The 22,985-nt window shown below is 40.4% G+C and overlaps 1 protein-coding gene across 4 annotated transcripts; it reads left to right on the forward strand.

Moving 5' to 3' along the window:
• The first annotated feature begins 1,027 nt into the window (after positions 1 to 1,027).
• On the forward strand, positions 1,028 to 22,764 carry septin3 (septin 3). Of its 4 annotated transcripts, XM_085164259.1 has the most exons (11): positions 1,028 to 1,248; positions 1,334 to 3,192; positions 9,701 to 10,102; positions 10,188 to 10,316; positions 14,637 to 14,718; positions 14,904 to 15,041; positions 15,754 to 15,871; positions 17,773 to 17,868; positions 18,101 to 18,197; positions 18,296 to 18,347; positions 19,669 to 22,764. In XM_085164259.1, the coding sequence occupies exons 1-11, from the start codon at positions 1,043 to 1,045 to the stop codon at positions 19,796 to 19,798; spliced, it is 3,309 nt and encodes a 1,102-aa protein (XP_085020385.1). In that variant the 5' UTR covers positions 1,028 to 1,042; the 3' UTR covers positions 19,799 to 22,764. The 4 variants fall into 4 exon arrangements, with proteins under 4 accessions (XP_085020385.1, XP_085020388.1, XP_085020386.1 ...); XM_085164262.1 differs by lacking the exons at positions 1,028 to 1,248; positions 1,334 to 3,192 and adding an exon at positions 3,369 to 3,543; XM_085164260.1 differs by lacking the exons at positions 1,028 to 1,248; positions 1,334 to 3,192 and adding an exon at positions 4,782 to 5,585.
• Positions 22,765 to 22,985: the final 221 nt, after the last annotated feature.

A 22,985-nucleotide genomic window follows, 5' to 3' on the forward strand; every position in this document is an offset into this window, starting at 1 on the left:
GAATGGCACTCGTGTGCCCACTACTTCCTACTGCTCTGCTCCAAGTCTCACACACTGTGCCTTGTTTACTCTCTCAGTCTGTCAGCAGCAGACACGGGGCATCATCGGCACACGTCAGGTCAGTGTCTTTTTCTCCAGCTCTAACTAAAAAACAAAAAACAGCTGTTTTTTTCATAGTAAACACTGTTTTGTGCTGGTATTTTCAGTGTTGGCGCATACCAGCCATGCTACCTCAGACTGCAGTGTTAAAAGTAATTTAATGCACTCATAAAAGTGCTGCACTTTTACATAACTTGAGTGCTACGATTTTATGCAATTATGTGGTACTTAAGCCCTACTACATATTTTCTGTACAGACATAAGTGCTTATTTAATATTTCAATATATATAAAAAAAAACATAGTCAGTTGATAAAATGGGGTGTATTGGCTTAGACGTCCTAGACGTGTTTTTATTTTTAAACAGATTAACACTGGATTCGCTTCACCTGCACTTATCGATGACATTAAACCATTAAAGTAAATAAATCTAACACTCCTTTGGAACTACAGTAAGATTTTCAAACTTTTGATAAGTGTAGTTTACAGATATTTCTGTTCTTTATCTTACCCCTTTAATATTTATTAAAAGTTTGTCCTGTTTGTCATTTGCAGTCTCTCTATGTTTCTCTTTCCTCCCTTCTCCTTAAGTGGAGAGTTCTTCCTCCCCGCTGTTGCCGTGTTTCTCTCTACATTGATTATCTGATTTTTGGGTCCTACCTCTAACACTGTATGGTCTAAAATTGTGAAGTGCTGCGTGTTAAGTAAAATTCAATAGGAAAAAATCTAATTGAAGCTTGCACTTCAGTTAATTTGAGTATTTTTTTAAGAATGTTATTCCCACATTTTCTATTAATTTGGACAGTGTTTATAGAAATGATGTTTGGCATAAAGTTGAATTCTATTCTATTCTATTCATATAAAACAAGTTATATTTTTTCTTAGTTTCTTCATTCACATCATGTGATTAGTCTTTCTTTGCATCTTTGTCTTGCTAAAACAGAATGAGTGTTTTTAACCGTCTGGCACCTTTGATCCCACGAGTGCCTGACTCCAGCAGACAAACAAAGGAGCATCCAAAAGTGTGTTTGTCACCTCCTCTGCCTCTTTCTTCTCCCGTCATTAAGAAGAAAGCCATTCACATCCCATCATTTGATGAGAAGGGACTTATCTTTGAAAAACACAACACAAAGCTGTACATGGCGGACAGGTAAATTAATGTGAAGTTTGTTTTTCTGTCTTGGATTTATGTGCAACATAATCTAGTAATTATTGGTACATTTTTTTCTTTCCAGATCATTTGATTCAATTTGGACATCCAAGACACCAAGCCTGCCCTCGAGGAGTAAATCATGTCAGCTTTCACAGAGAAACCATGGAGAAAGATCTTCAACCCTCCCAAGGACCAAACCTAAAACATGCAGCTCTCAGTCGCTCTCTGCAAAACACAGCACCTCCATTTCTCCTTCTCTTAAGCCAAATTCCTCTCTCACTCTTCCCGCTGTCAAACCAAAGCCAAGTGATTCTCTTCATCTTCCCGCCTCACAGGCAAGTGATCTTTCTCCATTACTGCACCAGCCAGCACCAAAGCCAAGTGTATCTCCAACTCTGACAGTCCCAACACCGAGGCTAAGCCCATCTCCAACGTCCCTTTGCCAAGGGACGAGCTCAGACGGTCCACCAGTAAAACAGCCTTCTCCTATTGCAAAAGAAAGACGTGCTAAATCGATTCCCATCTGTAATGTCAAAGCGGAGACATCAAATGAGATAAAGCATAAAATTCTTGACCAGGATGCTTTACTGGACTTTACTCACCCCGAGATGAGAAAAGGTCGTATGAACAGAGAGTCTCAACATCAGACTTACTCAGAATCCTACAGACGCCCGGTCACATCTTCGAATCCTTGCTTTCTGCAAAGCAAACTTGGACTAAGTAAAAAAGAAAATACTGCCAAAGATGAAGCAAAGGCTCTGCAAAGGAGTACAGACATTACTGCATTACCTAAACCAAAGTGGACCATCAATCAGCACCAGGAATTTCAACCCAGTAGAATGACAGGTACACAAATATCCACTAACTCTAAAGGCATTAAGTCTGCTGACGTTGATCACCGGGAGTCTCCGTCAGTGTTTGATGGACCGGCCACTCTGTCAGGTCCTCAAAGAAAATATAAAAACTACCCTCAGAAGAGCAATTACTCTCAGACTTTACATTTTACCTCAGCTCACCCACCATATGAGCAACTGTATTCCGAGAAAAAAGCAGCTTTACCCGTGACTCCTCAAACATCCTTTTCCACTGAGCCTCTTTTTAATCAGTCAGGCGTTTCGCCAAGCATCGAGGCAAGGAGGAGACGGTTCGACCTGCACAGTGAAACAAGATCAGAAGCAGCATTTCTATCAGCTTCTCGTCCCAGGAAACAGCAGGAAGAAAACAATAATCAGACAATTATAGGAAACTCTCATAAAATCTTTCATGAAACTGGTGCATCTCAAAACATCAAGTCCCCACAGAGACCCCTCAGGTTCCCGTCGAAGGCACAGAGTCAAACTGTGGATGTAAGGTGTGCAGTGAGTCAGTCTCACTGTTTATCAAAGGATTACAGCTGCCAGTCAAGAGAAGCTGATCAGAAAATGGAGGCTTCCCAGTGCACACACAGGTTAAATCAGCTTAAGACATGTCAGGTGGCACCTCAGACCCAGGAGGCCTCCCACCCTCCCTCTGGTGTGTGCACCACCTCACAAAGGGGATGCCTTTTGAAACCTTACCTTCAGTCACACAGATGTGGCTTAGATCAGGAACAGTCTCCTCCTGACAAACAGATGAAGGTCAGCAGCACAGGACTGAATCACACAGACATGTTAGCACCACCTGACCACCGTGGGGTGCCAGCAAAGCTACCAGAACATCCCTCAGAGAAATATATTGCAAGCTGGCCCCCGTCTGTAGCGCACTGCCCATTCAGCACAGGCAGTTTTGGCCTAAGCTCAAAGGGGGTCTTTGACAGAGTATACCAGAGCCTGGAAAAGACAACAACAGCTTCCAGTCTACTAAATCAGCTGAATGACTCTGAAACAGGCAAAGTATTTTTCTCAGAGGAATCAGAAGACCCCTATTACGTCACGATGTATTACCCAGGCTCAATTTATGTGGGTGAGTACAAATATATCCAAGTCACCTGCAAGATTTTAACAGAACAAACCCAGCGACAGCGCCTCTTTGATGCCCCTGCTTTTATTTGGGAGTTGAATAATTTTCTAACTTCTAGGGGGGGTGGGAACTCTGATGAGGGGGTGGTTAAAGAGGATAGCAGAGGGACTAAAGGCACCGCTTCTTATCAGTAGAGTAACAGACATGGCGAGGAGAGATGTGACAAAGTTGGTTAGCAGACTGTTTCAAAGTGAATAGCACAGGAAGACGTGCCAAAGCAGTTTTACACTAAAACACGCCGAAAACATGCAGAAAGGAAGGCGGGACGAAAGGAGAGCAGCTCGGAGATAAAGTGTGAGTACGGTGCTGCAGGTATATTTTTCTTCCTCTAACACCTAAAGAGTAATAACAACACAATATCACACAAACATTGGGAAGTACAGACTAACTGATGTGTCAAACTTAATTCATGTCGTAACATAGCAGAGTAGAGAAAAACAGTAAACAAAGCACACATAGTACCTCAACACAGCCTGGATATTGTTAGAATGAGAGCTTCCGAGGCCCAACAAGGGAAAAACTACCAGACGTATTTAACAGAGCAAAGAAAATTTAAACTAACAGCTTCATCTGGAGTCTTCATTAGTAGATTTCTTGCAGTTAGATCTGTTAATATATTTTCTGTCTTACAAGACCCTCAGATTCAGGGTCTCTCGTGGAATCGCAGCGCTCAGAAAGCCCTGTTACACTCGCTGTTAATCATTACACACTGAGCTTCCACCGGTGGCAGGATACATCAGAGCACATTTGCATTAAATTTGAAGTGCTTTAGTTCACGGCATGTCACAGTTGATAGTGTGTCTCTTCACAGAAAAGGAAGCACGGCACATACAGACAACGTCTACATATTCAGCCATCATTATTTTAATTATTCAGCACTGTAGTATTCCTGCTGTGCCAAAATGTATTTGGGGGGAAAACCTCTCTATACTGCACTTCTTTCTACATTTTAAACAGTGCATTTAGCAGACATGCAGTTGTTACTTTGCAGACAAGACTTCAAACTTTAGGAGCCTGTTTATGTACCAGTGCAAAGCCATTAAAGCTATAAGCTCTTTCTGCTTGAACGATAATGCAGCAGGAATAAATCCCATATAGCACTAATGTTTTTGTTAAGCTTTGCATCTACATTAACCCATACACACTGTTTGGGGTCAAATTTGACTCATTTTGATAGTTGACCGCAGCAAAAAAAAATCAAAAAATCCAATATCATTCTTTTAGCTTGAAATTTGATGACTTTTTCTAAAGTGACCCAAAAATGAGTATTGTAAAGACTATAAAAAAACAGAGAGCAGAATTCATGGTTGCATTAATTACTGCAAGTTGTCCAGGTCGTGAAGCAGCAAAGCAGCCCCAGAACATCACACTATCACCACCATGTTTGACTGTTGGCATGTTGTTGGAACTCAGACCTTCCAAAAGTCCACAGTCCACAGGATATTTTGCCAAAAGTCTTAGGAATCAGCAAGATGTTTGGGTTGTTTGTTTGTTTTTTAAACAAATTTCAAATGAGCCTGTGCGACCTTTTTCTCCTTGGAACTCTCCCATGGATACATATATTTCCCCAGTCCCTTATTGTTGAAGCGCGAACACTGACCTAAACTGAGGCAAATGAGCCCTGCAGGTGTTTAGATGTTGTTCTAGGTTCTTTTGTGGCCTCGATGAGTCACCAATGCACTCTTGGAGTAATTTTGGTTGGTCAGTTACTCCTGGGAAGGTTCCAAGTTTTCTCCATTTGTGGATAATGGCTCTCACCATCATTTGCTGGAATCCCAAAGCCCTAGAAATGGCTCTGTAACCATTTCCAGACCGATAGATGTCAATGACTTTGTTTCAAATCTGTTTCTGTAGACTGTTGCGTGTTTCTTTTTGAGATCTTTTAGCCTACATCACTTTGTCAGGCAGGTTCTGTTTAAGTGATTTCTCAATTCAGCAGGTCTGGCAGTAATCAGGCCACAGAATTAAAAACAGATAATTCACAATTTAAGAGGCAAGTGTGACAAATGTTGCACATATGAAAAAAAAGAGAGAGAGAAAATAAATCATTAATTGGGCAAGTACTTTTTCACAACATTATTAGTAAAGGATCCATCTTCTTTATCCACCAACACTGTTAAAGATCATCTCCCATGTCTGGACTTGACACTGATTATAACACAATTCAAAGTGCTCGCTATAAATACTCTAGCTCTGACAGAAGACACTGTACCCAAAAAAAATGTCCCTTTGAGATAAAGTCATATTGCGCATGTGCTCTGCATCTCCCCACTCCCTGTCCTCTTGTCGCCTTGGTAACGGAAAAGGAGGGGGCTCACGGCCAGAGGGAAGGAGAGGTACCCGGACTCCTCTTTACATGAGCGTTCCTGTTATTATTATCCAGTGTGGTGGACAGATATTACTGCTTCTCGAATTCAGAGCGCCTGTAGGTCGCCCGCTGTCTCCACGAGCTCGTTTGGTCAGTTGAACGGGAGCTGGTGAGTGTGACGACCGTTAGCGGGTGCACGCTAGCAACTAGCCGTTAACGTTATTATCCAGCGTGACTGGTGAGAGAAACAATGAGGGCGACAGGCTTTGGTAGAGCTAACGTTGGGTAGTCACTTAAAACACACAGGAAAGGGCGCTTTTATTCATGTTATATGCTAAAGCACGTTTGCTCTTAACTTTCATGAGCTTGGCCATTTTATTATTTTTTCAAACAGGGATTTAAAAAAAGGGAGTTTTAGCCTTCATGTAGCCAGAGCATCCTCAGTATCGTACGCTTCAGTTTCCTACATTTGCTGTAGTGTGTAGCTCGAAATAATTGCATTGCAGTGTGGGCTTGTGAGGGCAGGCAGGGAGGGGGCAGAGCTGCATGGCCAGTGAATGAATCAAAGTGACAGCCTCTGCCTCAGTGACCTGTATGTATGATCAGGACTCATGTATCTAGGACTGTGACTTAAAGCATGGCAGCAGGCTGTACACCCTGAAGGACTAAGCTCATCAACATCTTGGCTCGGCCTGCTGCCTGTTACTGTTACCATCTGCCTGCACTGCTTGCTTCACTTAATGGCTGAGCTCACAAAAACATCTTTTCTTGCTTAGACCCGACTGGTGTCAAAGCCTTGCTCGCAGAGGGTTTTTTTGCATTTCTGGCCAGTCTTTTGAGATTTTTGTGCCCCATGTCTGACGTTTCTGCTGCCAACCCAAAGACAAGACAGCTGATTGTAATTTCATCTGTGGTTCTCTGCCAGAATTATTATATCTGTTTTTTCCAATTAGTTTCTTGTTTTGCTTTTTTCCAAAGTGCAAATTTTAGTTTCGTTTTCATTCGTTTTTAATGATTAAAACTTGAGGTGGGACCCACCAGACGATATAATTACAATACTCAACCCACGATACAGTATCATTGCAATTTTTAACATCTATGCTGAGCATTGCAATAACAAAAATTGCCAATCATGCCCTCAAAGTTAAACTTTGTCAATATCAGATAGAGTCAGTCTGCTATCAGTTTGGGATCAGTCTGGGGTTGAATGGAGTGAAGTTGGCAGTTACATCTGCGATCTGCAATCGCATCATTTAACTGTTGTCTAAATCAGCAGGAATTCACATTTAACTATTACATTTATGCTCAACAACCTTCCAGGTCTATAGGAATAACCAGAACTGACTGACAGCCAGCTAAGTCGAGTCCCCTTGAGTTGTGCAAATTGGCATCGACTCATTCAGACTGATAATAACATGTTGGCAATGTATCTGCATTTATAACTTAGACAGCAAACCTTTGACAATCTCTTTAAGAGTGACTGCAGTCAGTTCAAGTCAGACTGTGACTGTTTGCAGAAAGTTTGCCTCGTATTAGACAACCTGTGCATTTACCTTGAGAGTAGTTGTGAATGTACAACAGGCTCAAGCTTTGGGAATTTATACAAGGAGGTTGTCTTCCTATTTTTACTTGTGTGACTGAGCCTTTAGCTTCCTCTGAATTAGGGGGTAGATTTGTCAAGCAAAGTGTGTCCATTGTTGGATGGATTTTTGGTTAAATGCAAGTTTGCTAGGCTAGCTAATAAATAAAGCCTTTTTAGACAGGGAAATTTCTATATATGTTTCTGTTTTATGTTAGATTTCTACACTTCTGAATTGCTGTAAATTTGGTAGTTTTATTGAAAAAAAAACGTAATATTAAAAATGCTGGCTATTATCTTTGCCCCTATAGTATCAACTATTTATTAAGTATCACACTGTAAAATATAATAATTTCTTTTATTTTAAAAAAGAAAATAATCTTCAAATCAACATAAGAGTTGCTCTCAGAGGTATTTGTAATTCCACTGTATAAACATAGAAAAAGCGAAAGAAAAGAAGCGTTCGTTCAGTTTTGGGGGTTAAAATGAAATGTAAATGATTTTTCATTGTTTTGATTTTTTTTTTTTTTTTTTTTTTTGGAGTCGAGGACACCTTTATTAAGAAGACCTGAGTTTGTTCAGTCAGGCATTGATTTCTACACTTGGGGGGTGATCAGGGCTGAGACATACTCTGCTGTGTTGAGCAGATAGAAATAATAGATGGGCAACCTGGGTGTGAAGGCTGGAGGTTAGAGCAGCGCTTTTGTAACTCAGGTCAGGTCAGATGCTGCCCTACCTCTGCAGTCTTTCGGGGTAGTTGTTACTCATTAGTGCAAGAACTTCCCTGATTATAAATGCTAGATTTCCAGGAATCAATTAAATTATTCACAGTGCCCTAATTTCAGGTTCTGTCAGGCACTTCTGTACATCGATAGTGGATTTTACTGTTTACACTGTGTGTGTAATATGTGATAACTTAATAAAATAATAACAGCTTAACTCTCCAGTCATTATTCTCAGCTATTCTCATTTGATTTCCTACCTGCTGAGTTAAATGCTTAAGGTCGTGTGGACTCTTGTGGTTAGATGTGAGCATAATGAGTTGATTCAGTTCTGTCTCATATGTTATGTTCAAGCTCAAACTGTGCATGAGTCATCTTTTTATAAATTGATTTATTAACCCCTGGACTTTAACAGCTGATCTGTATTTCATCAAGCTTTCTGCTTATGTTCAAAACATTCTGCACACTTAGGAATAAGGTTTATCTCAACCTTTGAAGCAAACTCAAAAAGCACAGGCAGCATTAATCCGAAGATTAATCTTATTTTTAAACTAGAACCTATGCTGCTAAACTCAAATACTGTGTCTCTGAGTTATTTTGCTTTCAGACTTGGACCTCCCTCTCCCTTTTCCTTCCATGTCCGTCATATTCTTCAGCTTTTCTTTTTGTATATGGATGTGTGTGAAATATGAGCGCAGACATAACATCTATCTGTTGGTAAAAAAGAAACAAATGATGTTATAGCAGTTTTTCTTCTCAGTCATCAGCTTTCTTTTGTGCTTTTGTTGTGTGGGGTTTGGGTCGGATGAGGCAGTGGACTGGATCCCTTCTGAAATGTACATCTGTGTCCATGTTGGGACCTTCAGATATCTTGATTTGTTGATTGAAAACTCAAAGGTATTTACTTTATTACATAACTGACAAAGAAAAAAAAATGTTAGCCACATTTAAGTCTCTTCAACTTCTCTTTACTTTTATTTTAATCAGCTAGTTTATTCATTCATTCATTAATACAGTTCACATGGTTATGAAATTTAAAAGTTACAGTTATGCATTAATTACATTTTTCATACCTAAACTCCATGTGTCTGCTAGCCTTGAGTACCACAGCTCCAGTCAGTACCAGATTTCTTTAGGAAGGAGGAAGGGGAGGAGTTCATAAACTGTGATCATAACATATTCTCCTTTTCAGTCCTTTTTCAATGCCTCTGTATAATGTCAAAAACAGAAGATGTTCCTAATATGCTCATTTCAGACATGAGAACAGAAATCCCTTTTGTTTACAAGGGGCAGCCAATGAGAAGAAGACTTTGTGGGAGAGAATAGGGCTAAAATAGTATTTCAGACAGTGGATGAAATAAGAAGTAATTGAGACTCACTTTAAAGTAAAGAAACATTATTCCGAACCGTGAATCATGCAAAGCTACTCTAGTAGAGTCTAAGAATAACAGCATGGAGTTGGAAATGAGCACAGTAGGCGCTCTTCAAGGAAAACTTTATTTTAAACATCTGATTTTGCTCACCTCATAATGTTTGTATAGCTCTAGCTTTATATTTTTAAAATAAACAGATAAAATGTTTGTTTTACAAGCACCTTTCATCATAACCTTCAAAATCTGGGAAGCAAATTATACAACTACAAAAAATTATACAAAGCAGTGTTTGCCTGACTAGATGAATGTGAGGATTTTTCTGTTGTTTGGGTGATCGAAGCCTGCTGCAATAACCCATTTCTTCAATGTAGAACGAGTAACTAGAGGAGAGGCCTCGGCTGATCCACTGACCTACTTCCTCGTCATTTTTTCAGTGTGACTTATTTTCATCTTCCTTCCTTTTCTGTAGACATGTCAGACATCGTTCCTCCAGAGGTTAGACCCAAACCAGCTGTCCCTGCCAAACCCCCAAACGTGGGGGCTCCTTCTCCTTCTAGCCCCTTCCCACCCCAGGGCCTGGGTGTCGGAGGAGGCGGCATCTCTGCTCCCCCACCGAGCGCCATTCCAGTTCCCATTGGAAGTCATGGTCCGAGCCACGGTGGCAGTCACAGCGTGGGTCATGGCATAGGACACAGCGTTAGTCACGCTGGAAGTCACGCTGCACCACAGAGCGGCGGTCATGGTCATGGTGGCTCCCACAGCTCCAGCGGGGGATCCACTCTGCTGGGATACATTGGTATCGACACCATCATTGAGCAGATGAGGAAGAAGACCATGAAGACGGGTTTTGACTTCAATATCATGGTAGTAGGTACGTCACAGTAGACTTGCTTTATGCCTGGACACTTTCTGCCTCTATGGTGCTCCAACCTTAATTCTTCTGCCTTTCACTTCAGGTCACAGTGGTCTGGGAAAGTCAACCCTGGTGAACACCTTATTCAAGTCCCAAGTGAGCAGGAGGAGTGCAGGATGGGCTCGTGATGAGAAGATCCCCAAAACTGTGGAGATCAAGGCAGTGTCTCACGGTGAGTGCAAGGACAGAGATGCTGCTCTTTCTTTAGAGCCAGGCATTTATATAGCACTTAATTAAAGAGAGAAAATTAACAATCTTTGGCCATGTTCTTAAAAGTCCCACATAGCCTACTTATAGTTCATCAGTGCACCCTGGAAGCTGCCAAGAAATCTAAGCAGCTGAAGGATGGGCCAACTTCCACCTCTCCTGCAGGCACTTTTAATCACTTGTTGTTTTCGACTGTCCGTGTGCTGGGAATTTAATTGTCATGAATTAATTTTTCAAGCTGCTCTGTAATAACTCTCTTATGAGTCATATAAATAAATCAATGCTGACACCTCCTTATTTGCGTTCTGTAGCTGTACAGACAAAGTCGAAAGAAGGTTAGGTTTTCATCGCTGTCTGTTGGTGAAATCTCTAAAAATGAACAGATGCTGAAATTCAGTTCAGAGATGGCTGAAAAACAGCAAACAGATCTCTGCTCAGTTTTCTGCTGTCATGTGCCAGTGCACAGTTGGGCACACTGTGGGTTTCCAGGCAATGTTTACAATGTAGAAAAGTTTTTCATTAAAGACAGGCACAAAATCAAGGGCAGGGATTGCTCAGTAGGTAGAGTATTCGCCCCACGATCGGAAGCTTGGGGGTTCAAATCCACTGAACGGCTACCCTGAGGTACCCTTGAGCAAAGGTCTCTACGAACTGCTCCCTAGGCGCTGGATTGGTAGTTGCATATTGCTTCACTGAATGAATGGGTTAAGTGCAGAGGACTAAGCAATCCCCTACGGTATTAATAAAGTATACATTATTATTATAAAGGTACAATATCCAAAAATAAATAATAATAAATAATAAATAGATAATAAAAACATTTAAAAACAAGCTGACAGAAACATGTAGCAAGAAATATGATGGAAAACCAAGGCTAAAGATCTGATAGTAGCTGATTGGCAGCAGAGGTGTAGCGGTCAGGTGGTGCTGAATGATCCCGGCATGGTACTTGAGTAGTCGATGTTCAATGCAGAGATTTGCACACAAGTCTACATGTTGTTGCTGCATGCTGTCACCAGGAGGCAGTGTTAAAAGCATGTGGAAGAACCTCTAATGTGGTCACTGCTGTTTGTGCTTGTTTGTCCTTTAGCTTAGCCTCTGCAACAAAGACAATAGTAAGAATATACAAAACAAACTGTTTTATCTTTATTGTTATTTTATGCTTCCTCTCCTGTTTGTGGTTGACTTTGATGTTCAAGCCAACTTAAAAAAAGAAAACTAAAACTGTTTGTTTGGATATTTTGTGTTCTGTTGCAAAAAAGAAAATACTTTGCCTTGTGGATATCCATTGGATTTGTCAATCTCAAGCTGCTGGAGTTTCATGCACACTTAAGATAATCCTTTGAATATGTTTTTGCTTATACTAAAGACTGCAGATTTCTGCTGCCGCCCTGTTTACTTTGAAAGTACAGTGATAGTGGTGGAATAATTTCAGCAAAACAAAATAGCTATAGTGTTTTAGGATAGACTTGGGAAGTTGTGAGCTTACCTTTTAAGTTTTTACATCTCGTTTATGATGGACTGTTTGGAGTTTGACAGATTAAAAAGGAGCTTCAATTTTGTATTAAAGCGTTTTTGTATTATTTTCTTATCCGACGTCTAGATTGTATGGCAGATTTGTTTGGTCTGCTGTGGGCAATCGTGGCTCAAGAGTTGGTAGTTCGCCTTGTAGTCGGAAGGTTGCCGGTTCGAGCCCCGGCTTGGACAGTCTCGGTCGTTGTGTCCTTGGGCAAGACACTTCACCTGTTGCCTACTGGTGGTGGTCAGAGGGCCCGGTGGTGCCAGTGTCCGGCAGCCTCGCCTCTGTCAGTGCACCCCAGGGTGGCTGTGGTTACATTGTAGCTTACCATCACCAGTGTGTGAATGGGTGGATGACTGGATATGTAAAGCGCTATATAAATACAGGCCATGCCATTTACCAGATATAGTTTATTCTGTCTGTAATTGTTTCTCCAATACATTCATTAAGAAGAAATCCTTTGGAAGAATTAAACATGATTTTTTGAGATACAGAATCAGTTATAATATTTGGCAATTAGAGCCATCATAGCAGGACAGAATGCCAGCATCCAGAGTCCAGACACTGGTGCTGGTGAGGATGAAGACGAAGGCTTGGATGGAGCTCTGAGATGGTGAGGAAGTGGGTTGTCAAGATTTAAAGTATGCAGAATGCAGGCTTATTGGTTCGCTGAAGGCAAGCAAGAAGATGATTGGGCAAGAGCAATGTTATCAGTATTGAGTTTGACAGCATGGAAAAGTGTATGTGTTGAAAAGTATAGATCATAGCAGCTGAACACCCAGGATAGCAAGCAGATGAGTGATAACAGTGTTTTTTTTAAGCTCCAGTGCATTTGACCTCACAGGGCCAACATATTGCAGGATGTTGCTCACTATCATTTTAAGATCTCCTGGCGTGCTGCGTGTGCTTTCATTTCACTGTTGTTTGACTGACTGGGGGTTTAAAAGGGTCTTACTTAACCTCAGTGAAGTTTCTGAGAGTGTGGGCAGTCGGTCATATTTCACAGGAGTCACAAAGCACCACATCGCTGAGCTCAGTTTGTGGAGCCTGATCAAAGCTAGGACCAACCATGACCCAATTTAAAGCCCAAAGTATTTGTGAGTAAAATGCGAGACAACCTCAGAGCTCAGAGTTATGTCTCCATGGTAACAACCGTAGATCAGCCTGACAGCTGATGCAAAGATGTAAACATAGCTCAATTTGTGGTTCACTTTCAAAGTTACAGGATGAGGAATCAGAAAGCTGTTCTTGTAGAACATCTGTGTAACTGAGAAGCTTTCCACTCAGGTAACAGGGGCAAGCAGCGACAGTCAGCCAGTCAGCCGTGTGCTTGATTTGAATAAAGTTTTAAATTATCCACAGCGCAGCCCAAACGAATCGCTGTTTACAGCTACTCTGTATAACATTTGAAAATGTCGTATTTTGGTGCCCCTCCCCCACTATTAGTATCAAATCCTCACTGTGGCAGACAGCTCAGTATGTAGCATTCAAGCCTGTGCTCATTATGCCTTCTGGGACCTGCCATTTGCACATGTCCTTGACGACTTATGAGCTCCCGAGGAAACTGTAGGGACATGTCAAGCCCGTGGGCTGCTACAGTTTACGTGATCATGCTCCCATTGCCTGCGGATGACAGTGGCCTGATATTATTATACCAGGAGACGAAGCATAAAAAATTCTGGCCATACTATTAATATTGTATTTGCTGTTTGTGTGATTATGGCAAACACGAACATTCAGTCATTATGTTGAATATTCAAGTTTTTATTTATTTTTAAATAAAAACATTAAATGTGTTCTTCTTCTGTGGTAAAGGTAAGTACATCCTTGGTTAAGACACTACCTTTGCCCCCTTCAGCATAAATAACTTCTTGTAGGTGTGTAATTGCCCAAGAGACTCTGGGATCAGCTTTCTACGACTTTCTATGTGAAATTCCTTCAGTTATTGGATGTTAGAGGATGTTGGCTGTGCAGGAATTGGTAGTTGCACAGACTGCGTCACATCCTGAAGAACACTATGAAATGATGCAGACGCTGCCCAGACCCCGGACATCTCCTAAACTGCTTTTGCCACGGTCTTGTTTATCTAAAAGAGCTGGTCTTTGCCTTTATTGCCCCTGGTAAACAGTCAGTTTTCTCTGATGTTCTCTTTGAAAAGCAGAAGCTATTTCCTGGCAGGCACTACCTTACCTGCAAATCCTCTGATGAAATTTTGCAGCTCTGTGAGATTTTAAATTATGGGCAGCATAGTGGTTAGTGAAACCATCTCACTGATTGGCTTGGGCTTCTGTATGTGGAGTTTTTGGGTCGGTTTTGACTCTGGCTTCAGGCAATAGATTGATTGATCCTGGACAAACTAATTTCTTGTAGCCACTTGTAGATTTTTTATTTTTATAGTAGAACATCCTAAATCTCTGAGGTTTAGTTCCACTACTTGGTACATAATCTGGAAAATTTCAAGGTGAAAATCATGTACCTTATTTTTCCAAATAATTTGTTTATTATATAATTAAGTTTTAAAATGGCTTCTAAATATGATGTTTATCTCTCACTGTATCACTTGTATCTATGGCCATTGTTCAAAAAAGAAGACAAAGATTTGCATGTCAAGTGCACTGCCTCACAAATGTGCTTCTGGAAGAATGGTTTCATATTCCCATAAACACAGGCCTATACCTTCTGCAAAACCTTCCCAGAAAACGTGAAGCTGTTATTATTTATTTTGCTGATTTCTTTGTGTGAACATGTTTTTTTTTTTCTTTTTAGTTATTGAAGAGGGTGGTGTGAAGATGAAGCTGACAGTTGTCGACACTCCGGGCTTCGGAGACCAAATCAATAACGACAACTGGTGAGATTTCCAGCTCCGGCACTGTTAAAGCATCATAAATGTCATAATAACTGCCTTATATCACCGAGGACAAATCTCCACCTTTCATCTTTAAAAACTGTATTCAAAGTTTAGGAGTGAGTCAGTGCTCCCTCAAACATGTTTTTTCCTGCCTCGGTGATGTTTTGCTTCTGTTGTATCCACAGCTGGGAGCCCATCTCCAAATACATCAATGAGCAGTATGAGAAGTTCCTGAAGGAGGAGGTCAACATCACCAGAAAGAAGCGTATCCCGGACACCAGGGTGCACTGCTGTCTCTATTTTATCTCCCCAACCGGACACTCGTAAGTTAAGCTTTGGCTGTATGGAAGTAAATCACTCAGACCATCTTTAAGTATCTGATTCTTTAAGGGATGTGGGTTTTTTTAAGTAATCTGTAAATGGTAAATGGCCTGTATTTGTATAGCGCTTTACTTGGTCCCTAAGGACTCCAAAGCGCTTTACACATTCAGTCATTCACCCATTCACACACACATTCACACACTGTATGCTGGTGAGACACACACACACAAAGCTCACAGTGTTAATGTCTCTTTATTCAAAAAACATTTAATTTCACATTATCAAAGCCTTAAATTGAGTGTGCTACTTTATATTGCAGACAGCACACACCTCTCTCTCCTTTTCACAATTAGCTCCTGCTGACAAGTGTGAAATTGCTTTCTAATGAATAAGTGGATACAGTCTTTTGTGTATTACTGCCAGCGTATCTCATCTTTCTTAGCCAGGGTAATTGAGACCGACAGGATGTCTTATGTGCAGGCAAACAAGAGCTGGGACACAACCTTTGTTCAATGATAAGCCCACTTGAAAAAAAAAAAGATTCTCACTGTAAGTCTTTTGTAATCGCTGCAAGGCCAAGGAAAGGTAATGAGACGTATGAGAAATGACAAATGAATTCCAGACGCCTCCTTCTTTTATTCAGTGTTTATGAGCTTCCACATCTCCTATATCTGCCCTCATGACTCACTGTAATTATTTGTCCTTCTGCTTCAGTCTTCGACAGCTAGATACTGAGTTCATGAAGCGCCTGAGTCACTCGGTCAACATTATTCCCGTCATTGCCAAAGCAGATACACTGACCATTGAGGAGAGACAGGAGTTCAAGCAGAGGGTGAGTTTCACCAATAATCTGACTTCAAAATGTCTTTCTTCATAGATATTTACTGATGAGTGTGCAAAGCTACTGTAATAAACATTTTATACCAGCAGTGGATCCAAGTTACTAAACTCTACAGCTAAAAAGTGTATTACACCTGCATACTGGGTAATCCCCAGCATCCCCTTTGGTTGCAAAAAGAAGTCCATTTTCTCAGTGATTTGACTTCTCATCCAGAACCTCAGTGAACTTCAGTAAACTTTTTTCTGATCACTTCATGGTCTCAGGCACTAATTTTTAAGTCTTATTCAATGATCCCAAGGCCAGTAAACACAGTATGTTGGGCAAACTGTTTGCCAGCCACTAGCAATTAGGCCCAGAGACAGTGATTTACCTGTCAAGTCATACACCTGAAAATACCAACAAACGTCAATCATCAAACCGACTGTTCAGATAGTTTTAAATGTGAAGAAATGCAGTTTTTTTTACCTGTTCCTGTCCAACGCAACAGAATTAAGGAGCTAAAAGAACATCTGTGTGCAGATAAACTATTAGTTTAATTTGAAATTCAATTCAATTTCCCAGATTTCTTGTATGCTTTGCTGACATCTCTAAAATTAGAAATATCCTGTCTCAGAGTGACGCTGAAAAACTCGTTCATGCATTTATTACTTCCAGGCTGGATTACTGCAATTCATTATTATCAGGATGTCCAAAAAACTCACTGAAAAGCCTTCAGCTAATCCAAAATGCTGCAGCAAGAGTACTGACAGGGACTAGAAAGAGAGAGCATATTTCTCCTGTTTTGGCTTCCCTTCATTGGCTTCCTGTTAAATCCAGAATTGAATTCAAAATCCTGCTCCTCACATACAAGGTCTTAAATAATCAGGCCCCATCTTATCTTAATGACCTTGTAGTACCATATCACCCTATTAGAGCACTTCGCTCCCGCTCTGCAGGCCTACTTGTTGTTCCTAGAGTATTTAAAAGTAGAATGGGAGGGAGAGCCTTCAGTTTTCAGGCCCCTCTTCTGTGGAACCAGCTTCCAGTTTGGATTCGGGAGACAGACACTATCTCTACTTTTAAGATTAGGCTTAAAACTTTCCTTTTTGCTAAAGCATATAGTTAGGGCTGGACCAGGTGACCCTGAATCCTCCCTTAGTTATGCTGCAATAGATGTAGGCTGCCGGGGGATTCCCATGATGCATTGAGTTTTTCCTTTCCAGTCACCTTTCTCACTCACTATGTGTTAATAGACCTCTCTGTATTGAATCATATCTGTTATTAATCTCTGTCTCTCTTCCACAGCATGTCTTTTATCCTGTCTTCCTTCTCTCACCCCAACCGGTCGCAGCAGATGGCCGCCCCTCCCTGAGCCTGGTTCTGCCGGAGGTTTCTTCCTGTTAAAAGGGAGTTTTTCCTTCCCACTGTCGCCAAAGTGCTTGCTCATAGGGGATCATATGATTGTTGGGCTTTTCTCTGTATCTATGAAGCGCCTTGAGGCGACTTTTGTTGTGATTTGGCGCTATATAAATAAAATTGAATTGAATTGAATTGAATTGATAGTAGTCATCCACCCCAGGATTCTGTGTTTACTCCACTACATTTATTTTAAAGTTTCAGTTACTAATTACATTTCTGACATAGATTTATAATATTAAATATAAATCTACTAATAGATTATTAATCTATGGTAGGTTTATAAATTAAGCTAGCAATGTATGAAATCATTTTCCTGGTTGTAGGCCAGTAAAAATACACAAGGAGCTGGTAAAAGTCTGTCCTGGCTGTTTCCCAGTAGAGAAAAACTGGATGAATGAATTAAAAAAGACTTTTGGTCCTTTGTGCAGTGTTGGGTACCTGTGTGACTAATGTTTTTTTTAATCCATTTTTCCTTGCTTTTGTCTGCACTCCAGGTAAGGAAGGAGCTGGAGATGAGCGGGATTGAATTTTACCCACAAAAAGAGTTTGATGATGACATGGAAGACAAGAGTGACAACGATAAAATCAGAGTAAGTCGCTGTGTTCTTCGTCTCACGCGATATTTGTCGAGCGATTTTCTTCCTTGGCATTAGAATGAATCTTTGATACTCAGCTTTAACCCAGCCTCTTTCACAAACATGCAGCGAGTCCTCTAAGCAGAATGCCAGGGCACTTGGGCATGTGGTGCATTTGTTTCATCTCATAAACCTCGCGTAGCTCTCTTCAGTACACTGAACCATGTTCAAATGTCTCTGTTCACAGGAGGCGATGCCCTTTGCTGTGGTGGGGAGCGACAAAGAATATCAAGTGAACGGCAAACGAGTTCTGGGGAGGAAGACAGCGTGGGGAATTGTGGAGGGTGAGTCAAACGCTTTCCATGAACGAGTTTCTCTGTTTGGCTTTTTACACAGGACTGATGTTGATGGATTTCTGTCTCTGTTTTTCTGCTTTGTGCAGTTGAAAATCCAAACCATTGTGAGTTTGCTCAGCTGAGAGATTTTCTGATCAGGTAAAACTTTCTTTTAAAGCATGTTTTTAAATAATAATGCAAAAAAGTGGAATAAAGAAATGAAATAAAACAAAGAAAAAAATCACTTTTCTCTATTAGTAAACTTTCTCAGCATTTTAACAGTAACACAAATGTATTGATCTCCAGTAACTGGTCACTTTATTAGGTACACAGTGCTAGTATTGGGTTGCCCAATACCGCCAGACTGAACTGATGATACAAGGCAGAGTATCCATGCTTTCACGATGTTAAGGACAAAATTCTGACTCTAGCATCTGAATGTCACAGCAAAAATCAGCCATCTTCAGACCAGGTGACATTTTTTAATTTTCCATTGTTTTGTAAGCCCCTGCAAACTGCAGCATCAGTTTCCTGTTTCTAGCATTGCTGAAGTGACACCTAGAGTGCTCTTCTGCTGCTGTACCCCATCTGCTTCAAGATTCAGTGTGCTGTGCATTAAGAGATGCTCTTCTGCATACCTGGGTTGTAACAATTATTTAATTGAGTTAATGTTGCATTCCTACCAGCTTGAAGCAGTCTGGCCACTCCTCTGTTCTCTGACATCAACAAACCTTTTTCTCTAAGAGAATTTCCACTCACTGGATATTTTCTTGCTTTCAGACTACTCTCTGTAAACTCTAGTTATGACTGTGTGGTAGAATCCCAGCAGCTCAGCAGTTTGTGAAATACAGAGTCACTTAAATCACCTTTCTTCCCTTTTCTGATCCTCAATTTGAACTTCTACGTGCCTGGATGCATTGAGTTGCTGCCATGTGATTAGCTAATTTGATATTTGTGTTAACAAGCAGTTGAGCAGGTGTACCTAACAACGTGGCCAGTGAGTATAAATTTTATTTAAGTGACCATTTGGTCTCTGAAACATCAAAAAAAACAGTTAAAATTTGTAGGGTGGATTTTTGTTCTGATAAACTAGTAGTTTAGATAGTTTAACATCACAGAAAGAGCAAATATTCACATTTAAAATAAATTACATTAATTAATTATAGTTTTATGAAGATGGGTCCTGATCAACTATTTGATAAAGCGATTAAAGTTATTTCCTCTCTAAAAAAAAATTAAAGCACTTTTATTATAATAAATGTGAAATGTTTTCAAAGAGGTTTTTGAATATAAGACTATGCAATTTTCTATGATTGTGAGAAAACGTTTGTTTCTTGTGTTTGCAGTTGTGGAGGATTTTACCATTTTATTACCACAACACAAGAACAACAATACTGTAACTCTTATCCCTTCCTCTGTCAAATGAACGTACTTAGCTAATAACTCACCCACTCTCTGTATTTACATTCATCTTTTGCAGGTCTCACCTGCAGGATCTGAAGGAAGTCACTCATAACATTCACTATGAAACGTACCGTGCCAAGAGACTGAATGAGAACGGAGGTCTGCACCCCATATCGTCTGGTGATACCCAGGAGAGCAACCTGTAGTCAGAGAGAGAGTGAAAACAATGAGTCCAATAGACGAATCTACAAAATACTATAATCCTTATCACCACAGCATTGCTGCATGCGTGGAAAAGAAAATTAATGTGTTAAGAATTGGTGTCATTTAATCCCCAAACTCCACCCATCCTTTTCTTCATATTCTTCCCCACCAAGCATATCAAACCCCTCTGTTACCATTTTCCATTCATCCCAGTGAGTGTTTGGAGGAAAGGACGGCCGGAGACTTACTGCCGGTAACGTTTTTTCCACTGCCAGCGCCTTTTCTCATTGTTCAGAGTGTACATGGAAAGTGCTCGTGTCTCTCGTGTACGAGAGGCTGATTTTTAAGCCTGTGTGTTGTGTAGCAACTGACAGCCGAGTTTAGACAAAGAAAGTGATTTGCTCTAAATATTAAAATCATAATTCCTGTGTAGCAACGGTGCATTAGCCGGCTCTGCGGCTGGCTCTGTTGAAATTGCCGATTTTAAATTCTGAGCAGCAGCTGTTCATTTAAAGGAACAATCCCAGCGGCTTTACTGTCAAGCGAGTTTAACGAACATTACAAGCTGTGCTGCCTTCTTTAATAACCGAGTCCACGAAGGAAAATAATGAACTTTCTCTTGAGAGTTGCAGCATTAGTCACATGTAAAATGCAGTTTATAAGTAGTCCACATGGTGAGTGACTGCTCGCTGCCGATTCAGTGATTCACGGTAACAAACACAAATTTAGCTGTTCATGCAGATGCAGCTCACCGTGTTTTGTTTCAGCACGGTGTTCATACAGGAAACTGCATCTGTGTTCACTTGCAGCAGTGAGCTGTGCTCTTGCAGTTCCACCATGCATATTTTATCAAGGTTCAGACTGATTTTTGTTAGATGTTTCCTGTTTAAATAGTTGACAGGCAATAGATGCAGGATTTATAACAAATTGCATATACAAGCTTTCTCAGCTGGAATGACTTGTTTTTGGTCTTTGAGAGCCACTACTGTCAGTGCAAACGTTGTTTTGTTTAAATATTTTTGGTTGTTGTTTTTTTCTTTATCATTACCATTCACGGCAAGTAGCCATTCAATAAAATATTATATTAAACCCGAAAGAAATCCCATCACTGGTTTGGTCATCGCATCGTTTTTAGGCACACAGGAGAGCAGGAGAATTGAAATATTTTTGATATATTTGTATTAATATTCAATTCCTGGTGTGCACCACTTGGTGGCAGCATGCTGCCACATTAAAGAAGTTTAGCGGCGCAGCTCCATCTGCCCCAGATGTTCTGATTGCTGAGATTTTTTTCTCAAATATGTCACATCCAGTTCTGATGAAGTTTACTCTTCTGCTGTCAGCAGCAAAGACATTGGGTTTACAAAAAACTTTGATAATATCACCCTTTTCATAATATTACAACATTGCCAAGGTGTTTACCAGGTTTTCTTCAGGAACTAAATATGATATTCTGCCACAGGCTGTCTGCATTAGAACACAAACTACAAATCTTTTAACATATCTCAATCTTTTTTAAAATCCATTCAGCCTTTTTAATCAATCATATGTATTTGTATGATTTTGAAATCAAGTGTGTGCAACAGTATGGTAGTAGTTGTCTGTGATTTTAGTGCAGTCAGAGGTTTTCAAGCAGAAATCTGAAACAGTGTTAATGAACCATGCTTCCTACTGTGTTTGTGTGCATGCTTGTGTTAATATTGCCTGTTTGATTACAGCCAGTCGGTTCACTCATTCCTGCAACTTCACATCCACTAACAGTTACTGTGTTTCTGAATGTGTGATGTGTAAATTTAATTGATATATCATAAGGTAAAGCGCTGCTGTCTTACCCCCAGACTAAGCTGATGGCCCCCACGCACACACGTATCACCCAGCCCTGTCACTCAGTGAAAACTCGCAATGTACATTTATTTAACAACTTCTCACAAAGTTGCTGTGACACACTGATGTATGATTTCCTGTCTTGTATGGAGTTATTTTTACATTATGTCTTATTATTGTAACTTATTCTTTATTTAATAAAAACACATGATCAAGTTCTTAGAATTTTGTCATGATTTCTCTTCTGAATGTTCACATAACCACCTGTGTGTTGTTGTCTTTGTTGTTTACAATGATGTTACATACTGTGTCAGTGAGGTTCATAATTTATTGCAAAAAGATGCTCTTTTTATAGTTTTAGTGTACACCACCACTGTGGATTGTAAATCAATCAATATGCGATTGACGTGCAGACTTTCAGCTTTAATTTGAGAGGTTTTACAATTTCAGAGGTTAAAAATTAAATGGACAATTGACTCACAAGCAGTTCATGGCCAGGTGCTCCCTTGTTGTTTCATCAGAAATGAAGCAGACATGATATTTGGGCTACGTCCACACGTACACGGGTATTTTTGAAAATGGAGATTTTCCATTTTCGTTTTAAAAAATAATCCCATCCACATGTAAACACAAAAATGAAGGAAAACGCTGCTAGGAACATGCCAAAGCAACAGGTGGCGATATATTCCTAAGCGTGTAGAAATGTTGGCAAATCAGAAGTCTAGAAGCCTCGGTGGGTGATAGTAAACATAGATGGCGCATACAAGCAGAGCCGAGTCCTATGTGTGGAGGGACAGTAACTGTATGTGTATGTGTAAGCATTTAAACACTGCAGAGAGTACAATTAACAGTAACAGTATTTTGTCTAAGTCCCCCATTGTAGAAATTCATTTCACCGAAACAATAACGTGGCGCACAGTGTGACGTCAAAAAAGGCGCACACCTTTGACGCTGCGTTTTCTCCGTTTTCCTCGTCCACACGTAAACGCAAAAACAGAGTTTTTGAAAACATCCACCCTGGCTGGCGTTTTTAAAAATCTCAGTTTTCAGTGACCGAAAACGCCGTTTACGTGTGGACGAAAGATGCAAACGCATAGAAAAATCTCAGTTTTCAAAAATACCTGGGTACGTGTGGATGTAGCCTTGAAGTCAATTTAAAGTGATTAATTTTTATTTTATAGCTTTTCATTGCAATTTTAAATATGAATCCAAAAATAATCTCAAGTGCAAGCGAAGAAGATCATCATTAGACAGAAAAAGACTGAAGAAAAAACTTGGATGAGTGACGACACATTTCTCCTACTGAAAACACTCCGTCCAAATGAAGAGAATCAGCTGTCTAGGATGTCCTTAACTGGATGAGCA

The sequence above is a fragment of the Neolamprologus multifasciatus genome, chromosome 6 (genome assembly GCF_963576455.1).
Source record: "Neolamprologus multifasciatus chromosome 6, fNeoMul1.2, whole genome shotgun sequence".
NCBI lineage: Eukaryota > Metazoa > Chordata > Actinopteri > Cichliformes > Cichlidae > Neolamprologus > Neolamprologus multifasciatus.

What these genes read in the sequence shown, in the direction of transcription:
- septin3 (XM_085164259.1), top strand. Translation starts at nt 1,043, where the DNA reads ATGAGTGTTTTTAACCGTCTGGCACCTTTGATCCCACGAGTGCCTGAC. An exon ending in CCCAGGCTCAATTTATGTGG is followed by an intron (nt 3,193 to 9,700) that starts GTGAGTACAAAT and finishes CCTTTTCTGTAG; the next exon opens with ACATGTCAGACATCGTTCCT. An exon ending in GATCAAGGCAGTGTCTCACG is followed by an intron (nt 10,317 to 14,636) that starts GTGAGTGCAAGG and finishes TTTTCTTTTTAG; the next exon opens with TTATTGAAGAGGGTGGTGTG.